Source organism: Mobula birostris, chromosome 4 (genome assembly GCF_030028105.1).
Source record: "Mobula birostris isolate sMobBir1 chromosome 4, sMobBir1.hap1, whole genome shotgun sequence".
NCBI classification, from domain to species: domain Eukaryota; kingdom Metazoa; phylum Chordata; class Chondrichthyes; order Myliobatiformes; family Myliobatidae; genus Mobula; species Mobula birostris.
This window is the reverse complement of record NC_092373.1, coordinates 53,576,965-53,595,710: the sequence shown is the minus strand read 5'-3', so window position 1 is coordinate 53,595,710 and position 18,746 is coordinate 53,576,965. Positions and strand designations below refer to the sequence as shown.

General features: G+C 44.5%; 1 protein-coding gene across 4 annotated transcripts in view; it reads left to right on the top strand.

Annotated features, from left to right (window-relative positions):
* LOC140196334 (coiled-coil domain-containing protein 150-like) overlaps positions 1 to 18,746 on the top strand; it is a 136,517-nt gene that overhangs the window by 103,290 nt on the left and 14,481 nt on the right. For all 4 annotated transcript variants that reach the window (XM_072255349.1, XM_072255353.1, XM_072255350.1 and 1 more), the window contains 2 exons: positions 6,809 to 6,877; positions 10,163 to 10,324. In XM_072255349.1, coding sequence (XP_072111450.1) covers positions 6,809 to 6,877; positions 10,163 to 10,324 — 231 coding nt within the window. The remainder of the gene's footprint in view (positions 1 to 6,808; positions 6,878 to 10,162; positions 10,325 to 18,746) is intronic.

Sequence of the window (18,746 nt, the reverse complement as noted above, 5' to 3'; positions counted from 1 at the left end):
TGGGTATGTCTTTGAGGCGGAGTCCTGAGACTGCGGTTCGGTACGCCGGCATCTCGCTGTCCAGTCGTTGCACCTTTGCTAATGCCGCATAATCCACCCCTGGAGACAGAGAGTGCACTGATTGGATGGAGGTGCGTGACAGCATGTCGGCTACCACATTGTTCTTCCCGGAGATGTGCTTGATCGTGGTGGTAAACTCCGAGATGTATGACAGGTGGCGTTGTTGGCGGCCCGACCACGGGTCCAACACTTTGGCAAACGCAAAAGTGAGGGGCTTGTGGTCTGTGAAGACCGTGATCCCTCCCTTCCAGGAAATACCTGAAGTGCTGGATGGCAAGGGACAGGGCCAGCAGCTCCCTGTCGAAAGCGCTGTACTTAAATTCCAGGGGTCGTAGGTGCCGGCTGAAAAAAGCAAGCAGCTTCCATTGGCCTTTGATGAGCTGCTCGAGCACGCCGCCAGCTGCCGCGTCAGAGGCATCCACAGTGATGGCAGTGGGGACGTCGACTGGGGTGGTGGACCAGGAGCTTAGCGTTTGCTAGCATGTTCTTGGCTTCTTCCAAAGCCGCCGTCGCCTCCTCTGTCCAGATGACCTCTTTGACCTTGTCGGACATCAAGCTGAAAAGGGGCCGCATGATCTGAGCTGCTGAGGGCAGGAAATGGTGATAAAAGTTAACCATCCCAATAAATTCCTGCATGCCTTTAACAGTGCTGGGTCTGGCGAATTGGCGGATGGCTTCAAGTTTTTCTGGTAGGGGTGCAGCTCCATGGCGGTCGATCCAGTGTCCCAAGAAGTTGATGGCGGGTAGGCCGAACTGGTACTTGGCGAAGTTGATAGCCAGGCCATAGTCGCTTAAGCGGTGGCAGAGCAAGTGTAAATGTTCTAGATGTTCCTGGCGGGAGCAGCTCGCGATAAGTATGTCATCCAGGAAGATGAACAGAAAGTCCAGGTCTCGCCCTACTGCGTCCATCAGGTGCTGGAGCGTCTGCGCCACGTTTTTGAGCCCAAGCGGCATCCTGAGGAACTCGAACAGGCCAAAGGGGGTAATGAGGGCCGTCTCGGGTACATCATCCTGATGGACTGGGATCTGAGGATACTCTCGGACCAGGTCAATCTTCGAAAAGATGCGCGCCCCGTGCAGGTTGGCCGTAAAGTCCTGGATGTGTGGTACCGGATAACGATCGGACGTGGTGGCGTCATTCAGTGTCCTATAGTCGCCGCACAGTCTCCACCCTCCCACAGGCTTGGGCACCATATGGAATGGGGAGGACCATGGGCTGTTGGAACACCGCACAATCCCCATCTCCTCCATCTTCTTGAGTTCCTCTTTCACGAGGTGGAGCTTGTCAGGCGGTAGCCTGCGGGCCCGAGCATGAAGGGGAGGTCCCTGTGTGGGGATGTGGTGCATCACGACGTGCTTGTGGTCTGTTGAGGAAAACTGCGGAGTGATGATAGATGGGAACTCCAATAACACTCTGGCGAACTCATTGTCGGAATAAGTGATGGAGTCCAGGTGCGGGGCTGGTAACCTGGCCTCACCGAAGGAGAAAGTCTGGAACGTCTTCACATCAACCAATCATCGTCCCTTCAAATTCACGAGTAGGCAGTGAGCGCAGAGGAAGTCCGCATCCAGCAGTGGCTGTGATACTGCGGCCATCGTAAGTGTCCATGTAAAGTAGCTGGAACTGAACTGCAAGAGGATGGTTCTTGTGCCGTAGATGTGGATGGTGCTGCTGTTGGCTGCCAAAAGTTCTGGTCCTGTTCTTCTAGTTCGGGTATCGTGGCTTGATAGGGGTAGGGCACTGATTTCTGCCCCCGTGTCCACCAGGAATCTATGCCTGGAGTGCTTGTCCCAAACGTAGAGCAGGCTATCACGGTGACCAGCGGCCATAGCCATCAGCGACGGCTGGTCCTGGCGTTTCCCTGGAACGAGCATGGTGTCGGCAGCAGCAGGCCCCAGAACCCCACCTTTGATGATAAAAACACCAAGACTCAGAAGTGGTGCTGTCCCTTGGTGTGGGTGTTCGGTGCTCCACTGCTGGGGTGTGGGAGGGCTTGACTTTCGGCCGTGCCGCAGCACTAATTTTGATGGTGGATCTGCCATTTTGTTTGGCACGCCAAAGCAAGTCCGCGCGGGCAGCCACCCTGCGCAGGCCTCTGAAGTCTTCATCTGCTAGCAGGAGGCGGATGTCTTCTGGCATTTGCTCCAAGAAGATCTGTTCAAAAAGCAGGCAAGGCTTATGGCCGTCTGCCGGTGCTAGCATGTCACTCATCAGGGCTGATGGCACGCAGTCGCCCAGGCCGTCCATATGCAGTAACTGCGCGGTCTGTTCGTGGTGGGAGATGCCAAATGTGCGGATTAACAGGGCCTTGAGTACCTCGTACCGGTCTGTTGCCGGGGGCTGATGCAGAAAGTCGATAATGTGGCCGGCTGTCTCTTGTTCGAGGGCACCCACCACGTAGTAATAACTGGTGGCATCTGAGACAATTTGCCTGACCTGGAACTGGGGCTCTGCTTGTTAGAACCAGACCAGGGGTTGAGTGGTCCAGAAGGTTGGTAGTTTAAGGGAAACTGCATTCTGTAGAGCTGAGTCGTTCATGCTGGGTCCAAATGCTGTTGGACTGTCGGGGTCACCAATGTGGTCCCGCTGATATGCAGCGAGTGAAAGCAACACACTGAGTCGAGCAGGGTCTGGTTGAACTATTTACTGTTTAAATCCGCGCGCACTTAAGTACCCGCTCCCAGCATCCCCCGCACTTTGCGGGGCGGAAGTGACGTCAGCTTCCGGGCCGAGGTCTGCCCCACACTCAGAGCCCTCTCGGTTGCTGCTGGCTGCGGACTTGCCCGCGACTGCTGGAGCCGGTTCGCTTGCCGCGTGGGCGAGCCACCACAAAGTCTCCCAATGTCATAAGGGCTAGATTCTGCATGAAAGGTCTGCAACTTCCATAGGTGCAAAAACATGGATGAAAATCACAGGGTCTACATTGTGTTAGGTGCAATGTACATATTTGACTTCTTCTTGTGTTGTACATGTGACAAATAGAGAACCTGAAATGAATCACAGACTTTATGAAATAATTTTTTTTGTATGTAAAAAAAATTGAATCAGAACAATGAAATGCAGGGTTTTGATCCAGTTTATCTTTATAAAGGTTCATGTTGGTGGATCGTTTTTAATTTTTTAAAAAAATCAAAGTTCAAAATGCATTTATTATCAAAGTAGGTATACTACATACAACCTTGAATTTTGTCTTCTTATAGGCAGTCACAAAAACAAAGAAACCCAATAGAACCCAATAATAAAGACTATCAAACACCCAATGTGCAAGGGGAAAAAAGAAACAAATCGTACAAAAACTAAAACGTAAACAAATAACACTCAGAACTAAAGTTCACAAAAGTGAGCACACAACCACAAAGGCAGTTCATCACTGCATCAGGACCAGGAGCCCATTAGTTGCAGGTCACAGCCTCAGTTCAGCGCAGAGACAAATAAACCTCATGGAGCAGTAAGCTGACACCGGCCTGTCCCTCACCTCTGGCCCTAACGTCCGACCTTTTCAATTTGGCCCGGTGATTAAATCAGACAAACACAAGTTGTTCCTTGCTCTTGGGCTCGGGCTCCGCTATCTCGATTTAGCCTGTACATGCCACGCCGCTGCCACCATAATGCATCTTCAAGACCCCCAGAACACTGCAAAATTGCCAGGTTGTACAAGCTGTTCAAAAGCACAACTCCGAAAGGGATGTTACACACTATTGATTGCAGTGATCTTTGTCCAGAAAAAGTGTAATTAATAGAATAATTTGTAGATTTGTTTGCTGCTGGTAAAACATTACTGTCTCTCACCAGCGCCATCTTAAACTGGACCAATGTGAAGATTTTAACCAATGTTAATAAGGGATACATGGCAGGGGAAAAAGATATGGGTGTATGGTGTTAAGTTGTTTATCGGTCTTGACTTCACTGCATGCTGGAATAGATTTCAGGGCATAAATATGCTATTATTGTTTCTTTACTTTGTCTAAGTTGAAGTTTAAGTAAGGCCAGAAGAGCATTGGAATAACCAGTTCTAAAAATGACAGAGGCAAAAACAAGAGTCTTGGTAGCAGATGGGTCAGTAAAGGGTGAATGAATCCTTATAGGAAGGATGTGGAGCCTTTGGAGAAGGTGTAGAAGAGGTTATTTGGGATGTTATCTTATTGGAGGATATATGCTTCTGAAAGAGGTTGGACAAATTGTGAATGCATAGTGGAAATTGACAAGGTTATGAGAAGCATAGATGGAATTGACAGCTAGTATCTTTTTTTCCAGGGTCGAAATATCTAATTCCAGAAGGCATGCTTTTAAAGTGAGAGGGGTTAAGTCATTTAAGTGATTAGGCACATGAATATTCAGAGAACAGAGTGATACAAACACTGTATGGGCAGAAAGGATTAGTTTACTTGGACATTTAATTTTTTAATTAGTTCAGTACAACATTATGGGCCAAAGGGCCTGCTCTTCTGCTATACTGTTTTATGTTCTATGAATGTAGGTGATAATATAATGGTGGAAATAGTGTGGGTATTGGGTTGTAAGCTGGGTTAGGTTCATATGGGATATTTAGGTTTGACTGAAGATAGTGGGTAGGAAAGGAGGATTGGTGAGGTATTGAAATTGTAGTGGGGAGAAAGATGAGGCTTTCCCTCAATATTTAATTTATTTCTGGAAAGACAGAAATAGCTTTGGTTTGACATTTTATCAAAGCGGGACAAAACATCCTGTTTCTTTTCCTCATTCCAGCATGTAACACCACAGACCAACTCTTATAATAGCACTTCCATTATTTTTTTCACCAAGAAATAGATACAATAACTATTTTATAAGATACAATGCTATAATATTACAGTTGCGTCTGTGCACATACTGGCAATGGTATTCCTATATGGGTATGCGTCGCTTAACATCCACGATACATTCTGTGAAATCGGTCATTATCTGATTTGGACGTTGTGCGAACACCATATTATATACTTAGCAAACCTATATGGAGTACTGTAGTATACCTGTATTGACTAAATCCATGTCATTAGCAATTTCTCCATATCCGATATAGGTCCCTCTCGCATTTTTGTGAGCCTTGTAGTTTTCAGTGAAGCCGATCCTTTAACAGCTTCGAGAATTTTTTCTTTGTTTTTCAGGATCGTCGTGATTGCCGAGTGCAACATGCCTAAATCCCGAACAATAGCATTCACTGGTTTTCCACCTTCACATTGTTTAATAACCTTTTGTTTCACTTCCAAATCAATACTTTTCCTTTGCCTCTCACTGCTGCTATCACTAGGAGTGGTTTTGCTGTGTTTGGAAGCCATGATGCACTTTACGGTAATATTTTTGAAAGAAAATTAAACAGAAATAACGCTACTACACTCAAGAGATGCGCGGTACACAAGATTGGTTATGTCCGCTATGTCACGTTCTCCGATCGGGACTACGGACGTATATGCGATCGGATGTTGTCCGAATGGACGTTAAGTGGCGCACACCTGTATTACCAGATACCTAAAACATCCACACAGGATCGGGTGTAGATTGCCAGTGCTAAAGCTGGGGAATTCAAAGTTCAAAGTAAATTTATTATCAAAGTACATATCACCATTGTCATGTCACCATACCATATCTTGAGATTCATTTTCATGTGGGCTTTCACAGTAAATACAAAGAAACACAATAGAATCAATGAAAAACTGCACACAACAAAGGCAAGCAATGTGGAAAAGGCAATATATTATACAATAAAAGAAAAAATATAATAAGTAAATAATAAATATTTAGATCAAAAGTTGTAGAGACCTTGAAAGTGAATCCGTTGTTGTGGAATCAGTTCAGTGTTGGAGTGAGTGAAGTTATCTACTTTGACTCGTGCCCTAATGGTTGAGGTGTAATAACTGTTCCTGAACCTGGTGATATGGGAACAAAGGCTCCAGTGCTTTATTCCTGATGACAGCGGTGAGGAGAGAGCATGGCCTGGATAGTAAGGGTCCTTGATGAGAGATATTGCTTTCCTGCAACAGCACTCCTTATGGATGTTCTCAGTGGTGGGGAGGGCTTTACCTGTGATGGACTGGGCTGTATCCACTACCTTGGTAGCCTTTTTCTGTTCAAGAGCAGTGGTATTTCCATCCCAGGCCATGATGCAACCAGTCAGTATCCTCTCCACTGTGCATCTATAGAAGTTTGTCAAAATTTTAGATGACTTGCTGAATCTTTGCAAATTTCTAAGAAAGTAGAGGTGCTGCTCTGCCTTCTTTTTAATGGTACTTGCATGCTGGATCCAGAACAGATCCTCTGAAATGATAACTCCAAATCCAACTCTACCACTGAACTCCATTGCCCAACAGTTTATTTGGTTAATGCAAAAAGGACTATAATGATATTTTTTCTAGAAACTACTGTAATATGTTTGGCAATTTACTTTTGTATTTGAAAATTCTCTGAATCCTGAGGTAAGTAATGTTTCAACTATGTATGTGTTGCATTGTCACACACTTTTATTTGGTTTCCTTATAGATTATGGTCATAGAATCTATCTATCTGAGATGCCACTATCAAGGAATTGTGAATTTTTTTTTTGTCTAGGTAAATAAGGTAATGTTTCTCGTAGTTATTTTAAGATACAGTCAACTTGGAGTGCACAGTGCTCAGATTTGATTGAAGGGTTAAACTGAAGTGATAGTGTTTGACTATAAAGTTATTAAACAATAATTTAACAATCGTCCCTAACCAGGAAAAAAACACTATTTGCTTCTTGTGTTTTTTGCTTAGGAATTTGAAGCTGACTTACAGCAGATGGAGATAATAAAAGATCAATATCAGAAAAAAAACAATGAGCAGGTTTGTATGTGGCATTACAGTATACAATATAAAACTGAGACTGCAGAGAAAATTTACAAGGTTATTGGCTGGAAAGGTTAAATAGGCCAGTTCTTAATTCCCTGGAGCGTAGAAGAATGAGGGAAGCTATAGAAAATTATAAGGAGTATAGATAGTGCAACTGCACTGTTCAGTTGAGACTAGAACTAGAAGTCATAGGTTAAGGGTGAAAGGTGAAATGTTTAAGGGGAACATGAAGGGAAATTTCTTCAGTCAGAGGGTGGCGAGAGTCCAAAGAGCTGCCAGTGGAAATGGTGGGTGCAGGTTCGATCTCAACATTAAAGAAAAATTTGGACAGGTACATGGATGGGAGGGGTATGGAGAGCTATGGTTCAGGTGCAGGTCATTGGTACTAGGCAAGCTTACAGTTCTGCATGGACTAGCTGGTCTTAAAGGCTTTTTTCTGTACTGTAGTGTTCTATGACTATGTGATAATATAAACAAGAAGATACAATTCCAAAAAGAATTCAGAAACAAATATTTATTTAGAGATATAGCCTGGAATAGGCCCTTCTGGCACTTTGAGCCACACCACCCAGCATCCCCTGACAGTCCCGATTTAACCTTGACCCCATCGCAGGACAACTTACAATGACCAGTTAACCTACCTAGCATATCTTTGGACTGTGGGAGGAAACAGAGGACCTGGAGAAAGCACACGCATTCCACAGGGAGGATGTACAGAGACTCCTTACAGAGGATGCTGGGATTGAACTCTGAACTCCAATCACTCAAACTGCAATAGTGCTGCGCCAACAGATACACACCCGTGGTGTCCATATTGGAGATATATGTACATTGTTTGCTGAAAGTGCCAAGGCAAGTTGAGAAAATGCTTTAAAATAAATTATCCTAGACCTTTTAGGTACTGTAGGCGCATGATCGAGGAAGTAATGGCTAATCTTAATAAAACTATTATGGGGACCACATTCTAAGTGAGATGCAAAGTTCTGGACATGTTATGGAAGAAATATGCTAAATTAATAACAGAGATTAGGGACTTTAATTATGTGAATAGACCTAAGAAGTTGAGGTTATTCTTCATGTAACTAATAAAATCATGAAGGATGTAGACAGAGTGGATGGCCGTAGGAGAGGGTCCAGAGCCAGGGGTTACAGAATGAAGCCGATCAGCTTTAGCAAAAACAAGTTTCATGATGGAAGCCTTTATTTATGGTCTGAAATGCAATGCCTGTCTTGTTGCAAAGTAGGCTTAATTATGGAGTTGGAAAGGGAGCTGGATAAGTATCTGAAGTAAATGGCTGTGAGGAGAGAGCAGGGGAGTTTGATGATGTAGATTTGTCTTTCATAGAACTTGGCAAGACTCGATGGACTGAATGGTTTCCTTTGGTAGCCATACCACTGTAGTATGTGCCATCAGGTGTAGTTTCATCATTGCAGTGTTAGTAGCAAACTGCTAAGAGTACAAATGATACATATGCTGTGAAGTCGACTATTAATTCTTATTAAGGCAGATTATTCTTTGATGATGATAGGCAGGGTGGCAGTGGAGGGCTTGCATAAGCAGTGGAAGGAGTGAGCCACCTCACAAATTATTCATCCACCTATCCTATTGACTATTACCTGCCCCAAATTTGGAAGCGTCTGCAGTTCCCACATTAGCCTTGTTCGTCAGCTTAGAAGCCACACAACCGGCATGGAAGTAAGTCATCTTCATTTCCAAGAGACTGACTAAGAAGAAGAAGATTCAAGTTGGGATAGAGCGTGAGGACTTTGGGTGGGATTGTCAGACATTTCTGCTTTTGACCTTCTCAAAACAAAGGACTGTCATAAAAATGAGTTAAGGGCCCTAGGTATTGGAGGACGTGTGGTTAACATGAATTGAAAATTGGCTGTCACATAGAAAATGAAGAGTTGGAGTAACTGGGTCCTTTTCAGGCTGATGGGTTGAGACTATTGAATAGGGATTAGTTGGTGGCTCTCAACTATCTACCATTTACATTAATGACCTAGAGGAAGGAACAAAATATAAGGTTTCCAAATTTGATGACACCAAATATGTGGAAGGTCATTGTGATTTTGTAATCGAACATAGATAGATTGAGTGATTAGGGGAAAATGTGGCATATAGATTTTAATGTGGAGAAGTGTGAGGTTGTGCATTTAAACAAGAGGAATCAAAGACATATTATTACATAAGTAGAGAGAGAGATTGCAATAAGAAAGGTTGAGAGAGATCCAAGTGCTCTATTGCATGAATCATGAAAAGTTAGCAGGCAGATCCAACAAGTATTTAAGAAGGTAAATGGCATGTTGACCTCCTTTGCAAAGGAGTTGGAATTTAAGAATAGTGTAGTTTTGTTACAGTTGTACAGTTGTTAGTTCACAATTTTAGTCCCATTACCTTCTAAAGAATATAGTAACATCTGAGCAGTTCAAAGAAGATGTACCAAGCGATTTCTGATGAGAGAATTGCCTGATCAAGAGAAGTTAGACAGTGTGGGTCTTTATACCTTGGAGGTTAGAAAACAAGGGGTGATTTTACACAAACATAAAATCCAAAGGAGCCTTGACAGGGTAGATATTGAGATGTTCATAACTCTCTCATGAGCAAGAACAAGGTGATATGGCTACAAAAAGAGGGCCAATCATTTAAATTCAAGGTGTGTAGTAACATCTGTCAGAGCATAAGAAATCTCTGGATTGCTCTGCTATCGAGCATGGTGGAGGCCAGACCATTAGATATCATTTCAGGTGTAGATTGATAAATACTTGAAAGATCAAGCAATCAAAGGTTATGGGGAACTGGCACAGAAGAGGAATTAAAGCCAGGCTCATCAGTGATGATCATATTGACTGGCCAGGCAGGCTTTGAAGTGCCTGGTGGCCTACTTCTGTTCCTATATTCTTGTGTCGTTATAAGTTGCTGCTGGGCAGAATAAAGTTTATACTTATTAAAGCCACAGATAGAGAGGTAAAATAGAAAAAGTAAAATGCAAGTTTGTTCAACAGTCAGAGAGCATCTGTTTGTGATGTAGACGTTAGATTCAAAGGCAGAAATGTTGACTATGCGTGCTGATTTGTCCAAGACGTTATCATTTTTTTCCAGTTTTTTTGAAGGTGCACTGAAGCAGAAAAATGTTGACTGTTCTATCACAACTCTCCATTTCAGTCCTGGATTTGATAGATAATATCTAAGTAATTTCAGTTTTCCTGATGAAATTTTTTTATTGTTCTGGTTATGATTTATAATCTGCTTTATTGTTGATGCATTCTCCCCTACAGTCTCAATTGATTTTAAAGTTTAAGACAGAGATGCAGATTTTACAAGAGGAGCTTCAGAATCTGTCAAAAAGTCAAAATGAGGCAGTGTCTCACCGTAGACAACAAGAAATACAGTTAAAGAAAGAACGTGAACTTAGTCTAGAGCTGAAAAGAAAATGTCTGGTGAGCTACATATTTCCTTTTTCTGTATTTTTTTTTACAAAATGCTTTATCAGTGTAAATGTTTTGCTTACAGTGGATGACATGAAGGTTAAATTAAATTGGGTGGGATGAGTTTTGGATCATTCAGTTGACTATTCAGAATAAATTTAACCAGTCCCTCTTCTCATTTGTAGACCAACATATACAAAGTGCTGGAGGAACTCAGCAGGTCAGACAGAATCTATGGAAATGAATAAACAGTCGATGTTTTGGGCTGAGACCCTTCATCACAAGTCCCAATGAGGGATCACAGCCTGAAACAATGACTGTTTATTCATTTTCATCAGATGTTGCCCGACCTGCTGAGTTCCTTCAGCATTTGTATGTGTTACTCTGGATTTCCAGCATCTGCAGAATCCCTTGTCTCATTTGTAGACTATTTGGCAATTGAATTTTGGTGGAAAGGAGTGGCTACCTCTTGGTGCCCATGAAGAGTTTGGCATAATTTTCATGTAGACCTTACATCAAAATCTCAACACTTTTTCCTGCTGTCAACGGGAAGAAGGTGCTCAAAAAGCTGGAAGACCTAAAGGTACATAAGTCACCCGGAGCAGATGAACTGCATCCTAGGATTCTGAAAGAGGGGGGGGTGTGTGTGTGTGAGAGTGTGACCTCCGTCGGTCATGGTCGACCATGGGTACTGCACCTCTGGTAGTCAACTGGTTTGTCGAGCAGGGTCGACTGTGGCTATTGAGGTCGGTTCTGGAACGGCAGGCTCTGCCACAGTTGCTACATGTGTAGGGCATCGTGGAACTGCTGTCTGCTGTGCTCTCCGTTTAGCATCTGCTCCTCAAACTGACTCAGGATCACTGTTTCGCCTTGCTCTAGGTGTTGCTGAAGAGTACCTCGCCATTTGTTGCAGTCATCTACTGTATACTCCCAGCACTCTGTGTTGATTTTTAAGGCTTTCATGTTGTGCTTGCAGAAGTCCTTGAAGTGAAGCTGGGGTCTACCAACGTTCCTCTTGCCTGTTGCTATTCTTCGTAGAGGATGTCCTTTGGCAGTCTGCCATTCTTCATATGACGGACATGGCCCAGCCAGCATGGTCTGCGTTGTCTTAAAAGCATGAACATTGTGGGAAGTCCAGTGCGGGAGAAAACCTCAGAGTTTGGGACTTTGTCTCTCCAGGTGATATCGAGGATGCGGCGAAGGCTGCGCAGGTGAAAACTATTGTGTTTCCTCTGCTGCTTGGAGTAGATGGTCCAAGTCTCTCTACCGTACGGGAGGGTGCTGATAGTACATGCATTTGTCTTTGTTGCGAGTTTTGGATTCTCCCAGACCCGCAAAGAGAGTCGAGCAAGGATTGATGCTGCTTTGCCGATGTGCCTGTTGATTTCAGCATCGAGGGAGAGAGTGTCACTAATAGTCGACTCCAAGTATGTGAACTCATGGACCACTTCGAGTTTGTAATTGTCGATGGTAATGACTGGTGTCTCTACTACATTCTGGGCAAGGATATTTGTTTTCTTTAGGCTGATGGTAAGCCTGAAGTCCTTGCATGCCTTAGAGAAGCGGTCCATAAGAGTTTGTAGTTGCTGTTTGGTGTGCGAGGTTATAGCAGTGTCATTGGCAAAGACCATGTCACGTATTAAGATCTTTCGCACCTTTGTTCTTGCTCTCAGGCACGCAGGGTTGAACAGCCGCCCATCAGACTTGGTGTGCATGCCTACTGTTGATGTCCCAAACAGGTGCTGCAATAGCAGAGAGAAGAAGATGCCGAATAATGTTGGGGCCAACATGCATCCTTGTTTGTCTCCACTATGAATAGCAAAGGGTTCTGATGAGCTACCATTGTACTGAACAGTAGCCCTCACGTCGTCATGGAATGACTTGATGATACTTTGGAGTATTGGGGGACAGCCGATCTTGAGGAGAATCTGAAAGAGCCCATCGCTGCTGACAAGGTCGAATGCCTTGGTCAAGTTGATGAAAGTGACATAGAAGGGTTTCTGTTGTTCCCTTCACTTCTCCTGAAGTTGACAGAGTGAGAAAATCATGTTGACAGTTGACCTCCTTGCACAAAATCCACATTGGGACTCAGGGTAGGCCCGTTCTGCCAGAGTTTGTAGGCGTGCCAGAGTTACACGAGCAAAGACTTTGCCGACAATACTCAGGAGGGAGATACCCCTGTAGTTGTTGCATTCGCTCCTATCACCCTTGTTCTTGTACAAAGTGACGACTTTGGAGTTGCACATATCCTGTGGTACGGCTCCTTCCTTCCAGCACTGACGGAGGACCTCGTGTAAAGGTTGGAGGATTGAGCTCTTGAAGTGTTTGATCAGGTCTGGAAGGAATCCCATCATTGCCAGGAGCTTTCCCTGGGGCCAGACTGTCAATTGACTTGCTGAGGTCCTCAATGGTTGGTTCGGAGTGGAGTTCATCCATGACTGGTAGACAATCGACGGCATCAGTGGTTGAGCTAACAACAACATTTTCCCTCAAGTAGAGCTCAGAGTAGTGTTCTACCCAGCATTCCATCTTCTTGCTTTTATCGGTGGTTATTTCACCGCTGGATGACTTTAGGGGTGCTGTCTTGCTCTGCGATGGGCCAAGGGCCTTCTTGATACCATTATACATCAATCTGATGTTGCCTGTCACAGCTGCTGTCTGAATGTCCTCACTGAGCTGGAGCCAGTACTCATTTGCACACTGCCTTGCAGTCTGTTGCACTTTGCTTCTAGCAGCTCAAAGTGGCTGGAGTGTTTGGTCGGATGGTGAGCACTTGTACTCTGTGAGAGCTGCACGCTTGGCTTTGATGACAGGAGTCATGATGTTTGACTTTGCCTCAAACCAGTCACTGCTCTTTGTGGTCCTTCTTCCAAATGTAGAGAGTGCTGATTCGTGGATGGTGTCACTAAGGTATGACCATTTTTTGTTGCAGTATCTCCTTGTGAGGAGGTAGTCATAGCACCCTGTACTGACTTGGCAAACTGGTCAACCTTTTCTGACTGTTTCATCTCTGTTGTGTTGATGTGAGGTTTTCCAGTTTGTTTGGAGTGGTGGATTTTCTTCGGATGTAGTTTGATCTTGCAGCACACTAAAGCATGATCCGTATCGCAGTCTGCACTGTGGTATGAGCAGGTGATTAGTACAGATTTGATGAAAGAGCGCCTGGTGATGATTATGCGTAGTTGGTGCCAGTGTTTAGACCGTGGATGTCGCCATGAGACCTTGTACTGCGACTTTGTCTGAAAGTAGGAGTTAGTTACACACAGGCTGTGATAGGAGCAGAACTCCAGGAGACGTTGTCCATTGTCATTTATTTTGCCAATCCCAGAGTGGCCAAGACAAGATGGCCAGGAGTCGTTATCAGCTCCCACTCTGGCGTTGAAGTCACCAAGGAGAATGAGGTGCTCTTCACTGGGAATATTCCTGACAACAGCTTCTAATTTGTCGTAGAATATGTCTTTTCCATCAGAGGTGGAGTTCAAGGTAGGGGCATACACACTGACGAGAGATACTGGGCCATGACTGATGTGTAGGTGGAGAGTCATAAGTCGTTCTGATCCATTTTCTGGTGGCTCCACCATTTGCAACAAGGAGTTCCTAATGGCAAAACCCACTCCATGCTCGTGGATTCTTTCCCTGCCAGAAAAATGTGTCGTCCCTTTCCTTCAGTGTACCTGAATCCACCAAACGTCTTTTTTGTAGGGTAGCTATATCTACCTTGAGCCTTAGTAGCTCATTGATAATAACCGCTGTTTTTCATGCATCTTCACTATCCTTGAGGTTTTCATCAAGTCCAGTCATCATTGTGCAGACATTCCAACATCCCAACTTGAGGGGTGTTGTTTTATTTGATTTGTTTTCTTTCTTGTCTGGTGCAGTAGTTACAGTCATGTGGATAATGGATTATTCCACGTTAGCTCTTCGTGGAATAATCCATTATCCCATGCACCCAATGAGGAAGACTGACTGTGGCGGGACAGCACCTTATTGGCTGGGGGCTGCCCAGCCTGAGGCGGGCGGTAGCTGTCCGGTGAAACGCGATGGTCTCTCCCACCATCGGAAGCAACCCCTGGCACCTTGCTCTATGCAAATCAAGCATTATGACTTATAACCAGTAACTGCTGCTTCCTGTGTTTGTCCAACGCTATAAAGCGAAGCTAGAGTGGCCTCTCCCGGGCGCAAGCCAGGGCAGAGTTGACATGGAGATCTGTCTGTTGCCCATGCAGTGGGACCCCCCTCTCCATGCTGACGACAGGTCCAAAGGAACGGCGAAAGTCGATACCGTTTGGTGCCAGCAGCGTGGCAGGAGTTGCCATGCCGGTGCTGGGTACAGCAGTCAGCCGCCTTCGGGACTCCGACTCCGGATTTTTCCTCAGGGTTTACTCCCAAAGCCTTTCCCGTGAGCGGGCATAGCCGCAAGGCAGTGGAGGTTTGAAATCGGAGTTTTCCCTCTCCTAGATGAGCTACCATCCGTGGTTAACGAGCTCCATCTGCCCAGAGCAACTGGTTTTAAGGCGCCAGTGGCCCAGCTTTGCCCCTTCTCCTGTCAGTGAGAACAGCTCCGCCGGGCATAAGAACTATGCCACACGTGAAGGCGAGGAGCTGGACTTGGTTGTCAGAGGCTGTTTGAAAGGCACGCCATGAAGAGCATTTGTTTAGCAGTGGGAGCTCGTCCCCACTACCACCCTTCGGCTATGACTACCTTTGGAACCAAGAAAGAGGTAGTGTTAGAGATTGTGGTGGCATTAGAAAAGATATTTCAGAAATCATTGGATTCTGGCATGGTGCTAGAGGACTGGAAAATTGCAAATGTTACTCCACTCTTTAAGAAAGGAAGGAAGCAGAAAGGAAGTTATAGACCATTTAGCCTGACAGTGGTTGGGAAGATGTTGGAGTTAATTGTTAAGGATGGAGTACTTGGTGACATAGGACAAGATTGTACAAAATCAGCATAGGGATTTTAGGGAAAATTCTGTCTGACGAACCTGTTGAAATTCTTTGAGGAGATTACAAGTAGGGAAGATAAAGGGGATGTAAGTTAAGAGCCCATGGTATTACAAGAAAGTTACTATCATGGTTAGAGCACTGGATGATTGGTAGGAGGCAGCGAGTGGGAATAAAAGGATCCTTTTCTGGTTGGCTCTCAGTGATTAATGGTGTTCCGCACGGTTCGGTGTTGGGACTATTTTTTTTATGTTGTATATAAATGGTTTAGATGATGAAATAAATGGCATTGTTGCTAAGTTTGCAGCTGATACGAAGATTGGTGGAGGGGGAGGTAGAGTTGAGGAAACAGGTCGGATGCAGAAGGAATTAGATTAGGAGAATAGGCAAAAAGTGGCAAATGAAATACATTGTTGGAAAATGCATGGTCATGCACTTTGGTAGTAGAAATAAATGTGCAGACTATTTTCTAAACAGGGAGAAAATCCAGGAATCTGAGATGCAGAGGGACTTGGGAATCCTTGTGCAGAACACCCTGAATGTTAACTTGCAGGTTGAGTTGGTGGTGAGGAAGGCAAATGCCATGTTAGCATTCCTTTTAAGAGGTCTGGAATACAAGAGCAAGGATGTGATGCTGAGGCTTTATAAGGCACTGGTGAGGCCTCACCTTGAGTATTGTGAACAGTTTTGGGCCCCTCATCTTAGAAAAGATGTGCTGGCATTGGAGAGGGTCCAGAGGAGGTTCAGAAGGATGATTCCAGGAATTAAAGCGTTATCATACAAGGAATGTTTGATGGCTCTGGGCCTGTACTTTCTGGAATTCAGAAGGATGAGGGTGGGATCTCCTTGAAACCTTTTGAATGTTGAAAGGTCTAGACAGAGTAGATATGGAAAGGATGTTTCCCATGTTGGGAGAGTTGAGGACAAGAGCACACAGCTTCAGGATAGAGGTGTAGAGAAATTTCTTTAGCCGAAGGGTGAAGAATTTGTGGACTTTGTTGCCCCATGCAGCTGTGGAGGCCAGGTTGTTGGGTGTATTTAAGGAAGAGATTCATAGGTACTTGATTGGACATGGCATCAAAGGTTACGGGGAGAAGGTCGAAAACTGGTGTTTATGAGGAGAAAAAAAAGGATCAGCCATGATTGAATGGTGGAGCAGACTTGATGGGCCAGATGGCCTAATTCTGCTCCTATGTCTTATGGTCTAAAATCTTGGAACAATGGTACAACCATAATTGTAACTTGAGTGAAGACTGACTGGAGCCTGCACATTTAGGACTCCATTTATCTGGTGAGCTGCCTTGGTAGGATTGTTATGAGGTTAGAAAGAGCAGGAACACCTCTTATGACCATTCACAAATTTACTATAACTCAATATCAGTGACTGAATTGGCCTGCTTGTTAGTGCTGAGTTCCATTAGAGCCAACTGTGAAGTTACCAGTTTTTCTGTCTTCAGGTTCCATGAAATCTGAATTAATTGAATTTAAATGCCGGATGTTATGGTCCTGGGAGACCTACATCTGTGTGAAGTGCCTCCAGCTGCAGCTCCTTGAAGACCATATTAGAATCTGGAGCAGCAGCTGGATGACCTTTGACTTGTACGGGAGAGTGAGGAGATCATCAACTGGAGTCACAGGGAAGTAGTCACCCCTAAGTTGCAGGATGCAGGTAGCTGGGTGACTATCAGGAGAAGGAATGGGGTGGTGAATAGGCAGTGTGTGCAGAGCATCCCTGTGGCCATTCTCCTCAATAATAAGTATACCGTTTTGGATACTATTGTGGGGGATGACCTCCCAGGGGAATGCCGCAGAGCCCAGGTCACTGGCACTGAGCCTGGGTCCGTGGTGCAGAAGGGAAAGGGGGAGAAAAGGGGAACGGTACTGATAGGGGACTCCAGAGTCGGAGGAACAGATGGGATATTCTGTAGATTGGAACGGGACACCCAGATGGTATATTGCCTTCCGGTTGCCAGGGTCAAGGATATCTCAGATCATGTCCACAGCATTTTGGAGGGGGAGGGAGAGCAGCCAGATATCTTGGTACGTATTGGAACCAATGACATGGGAAAGAAAAGCAAAGAGGTCCTGAAGAGGGAATTTAGAGAGCTAGGTTGAAAGCTGGGAAGCAAGACCTTTGGGATAATAATTTCCGTATTGCTATCTGTGCTAAATGCCAGTGAGGGTAGAAACAGGATGGATTGGCACATAAATGCATGGCTGAGAAGTTGGTGCAGGAGGTCAAGCTCGGATTATTAGGATCTCTTCTGGGGGACATTTGACCTGTACAAAAGGGACTGGTTGCACCTGAACCCAACAGCAACCAATATTCTGGTGAGCAGGTTTGTTAGAGCTTTTGGGGAGGGTTTAAATTAATTTGGCAGGGGGATGGGAACCAGAGTGAAGGGACTCTGGATGGAACAGGTGGTAAAAAAGCAAAGATAGCATGCAGTCAGATGGTCAGGAAGGGCAGGCAGATGATAGGACAAAATTGAAGCCAGCAGGGTGAGCATCAGTGCATTCGGGATGCAGAATTGAAAAGGGTAGCAAATACAGTACTCAAAGTGTTAGAGTGGGCTAAAAAGTTTGTGAACCCTTCAGGATATTGTCGATTTCTGCATAAATATGACAAAAAATGTGAACCAGATGAAGAAAACCCAATTAAATAAATAACATAAAAACGTTATACTTGTTCATTTACTTATTGAGGAAAATGATCCAATATTACATGTATTTGATGGAAAAAGGATGCGAACCTTTGCTTTCAGTAACTAGTATTTGACTCCCTTGTACAGCAACAAAGCAAAACTTAGTGAAAAGATAGAGGATTGGGAAGCTTTTAAAAACCTACAGAAAATAAATAAAAGAATCATTAGGAAGGATTTTTGAAATATGAAAGCAAGCTAACAAACAGTACCAAGGTGGGCAGAAAAAGCTTTTTCAAGTACAAACGGTGTATATAAAAAGTGAAAGAGAGATGAGACCGCTAGAAAATGAGGCCAGAGAAATAACAATGGAGGCAAGGGGATGGCAAATTAAGTAAATGAGTATTTTGTATCAGTCTTCACTGCGGAAGACACTAGCAGCGTGCCAAGTGTTGAAGGTGTGAGGGAAAAGAGGTGAGTGCTCGAAAAGCTGAAATACCTAAAGGTTCATAAGTCACCCAGAGCAGGTGAACTACACCCTTTGGATTCTGAAAAAGGTAGCAGTAAAGATTGTGCAGGCATTAGTAATGATCTTTCAAGAATCATTGGACTCTGGCATGGTGCCAGAAGACAGTAAAATTGCAAATGTCACTCCACTCAAGAAAGAAGAGTGGCAGCAGAAAGCAAATTATAGACCAGTTACCATGACCTCAGTGGTTGGGAAGATGTTGGAGTCAATTGTTAAGGATGAGGTTGTGGAGTACTTGGTGACACAGGATAAGATCGGACAAAGTCACCATGGTTTACTTATGGGAAAATGTTGCTGGATGAACCTGTTGGAATTCTTT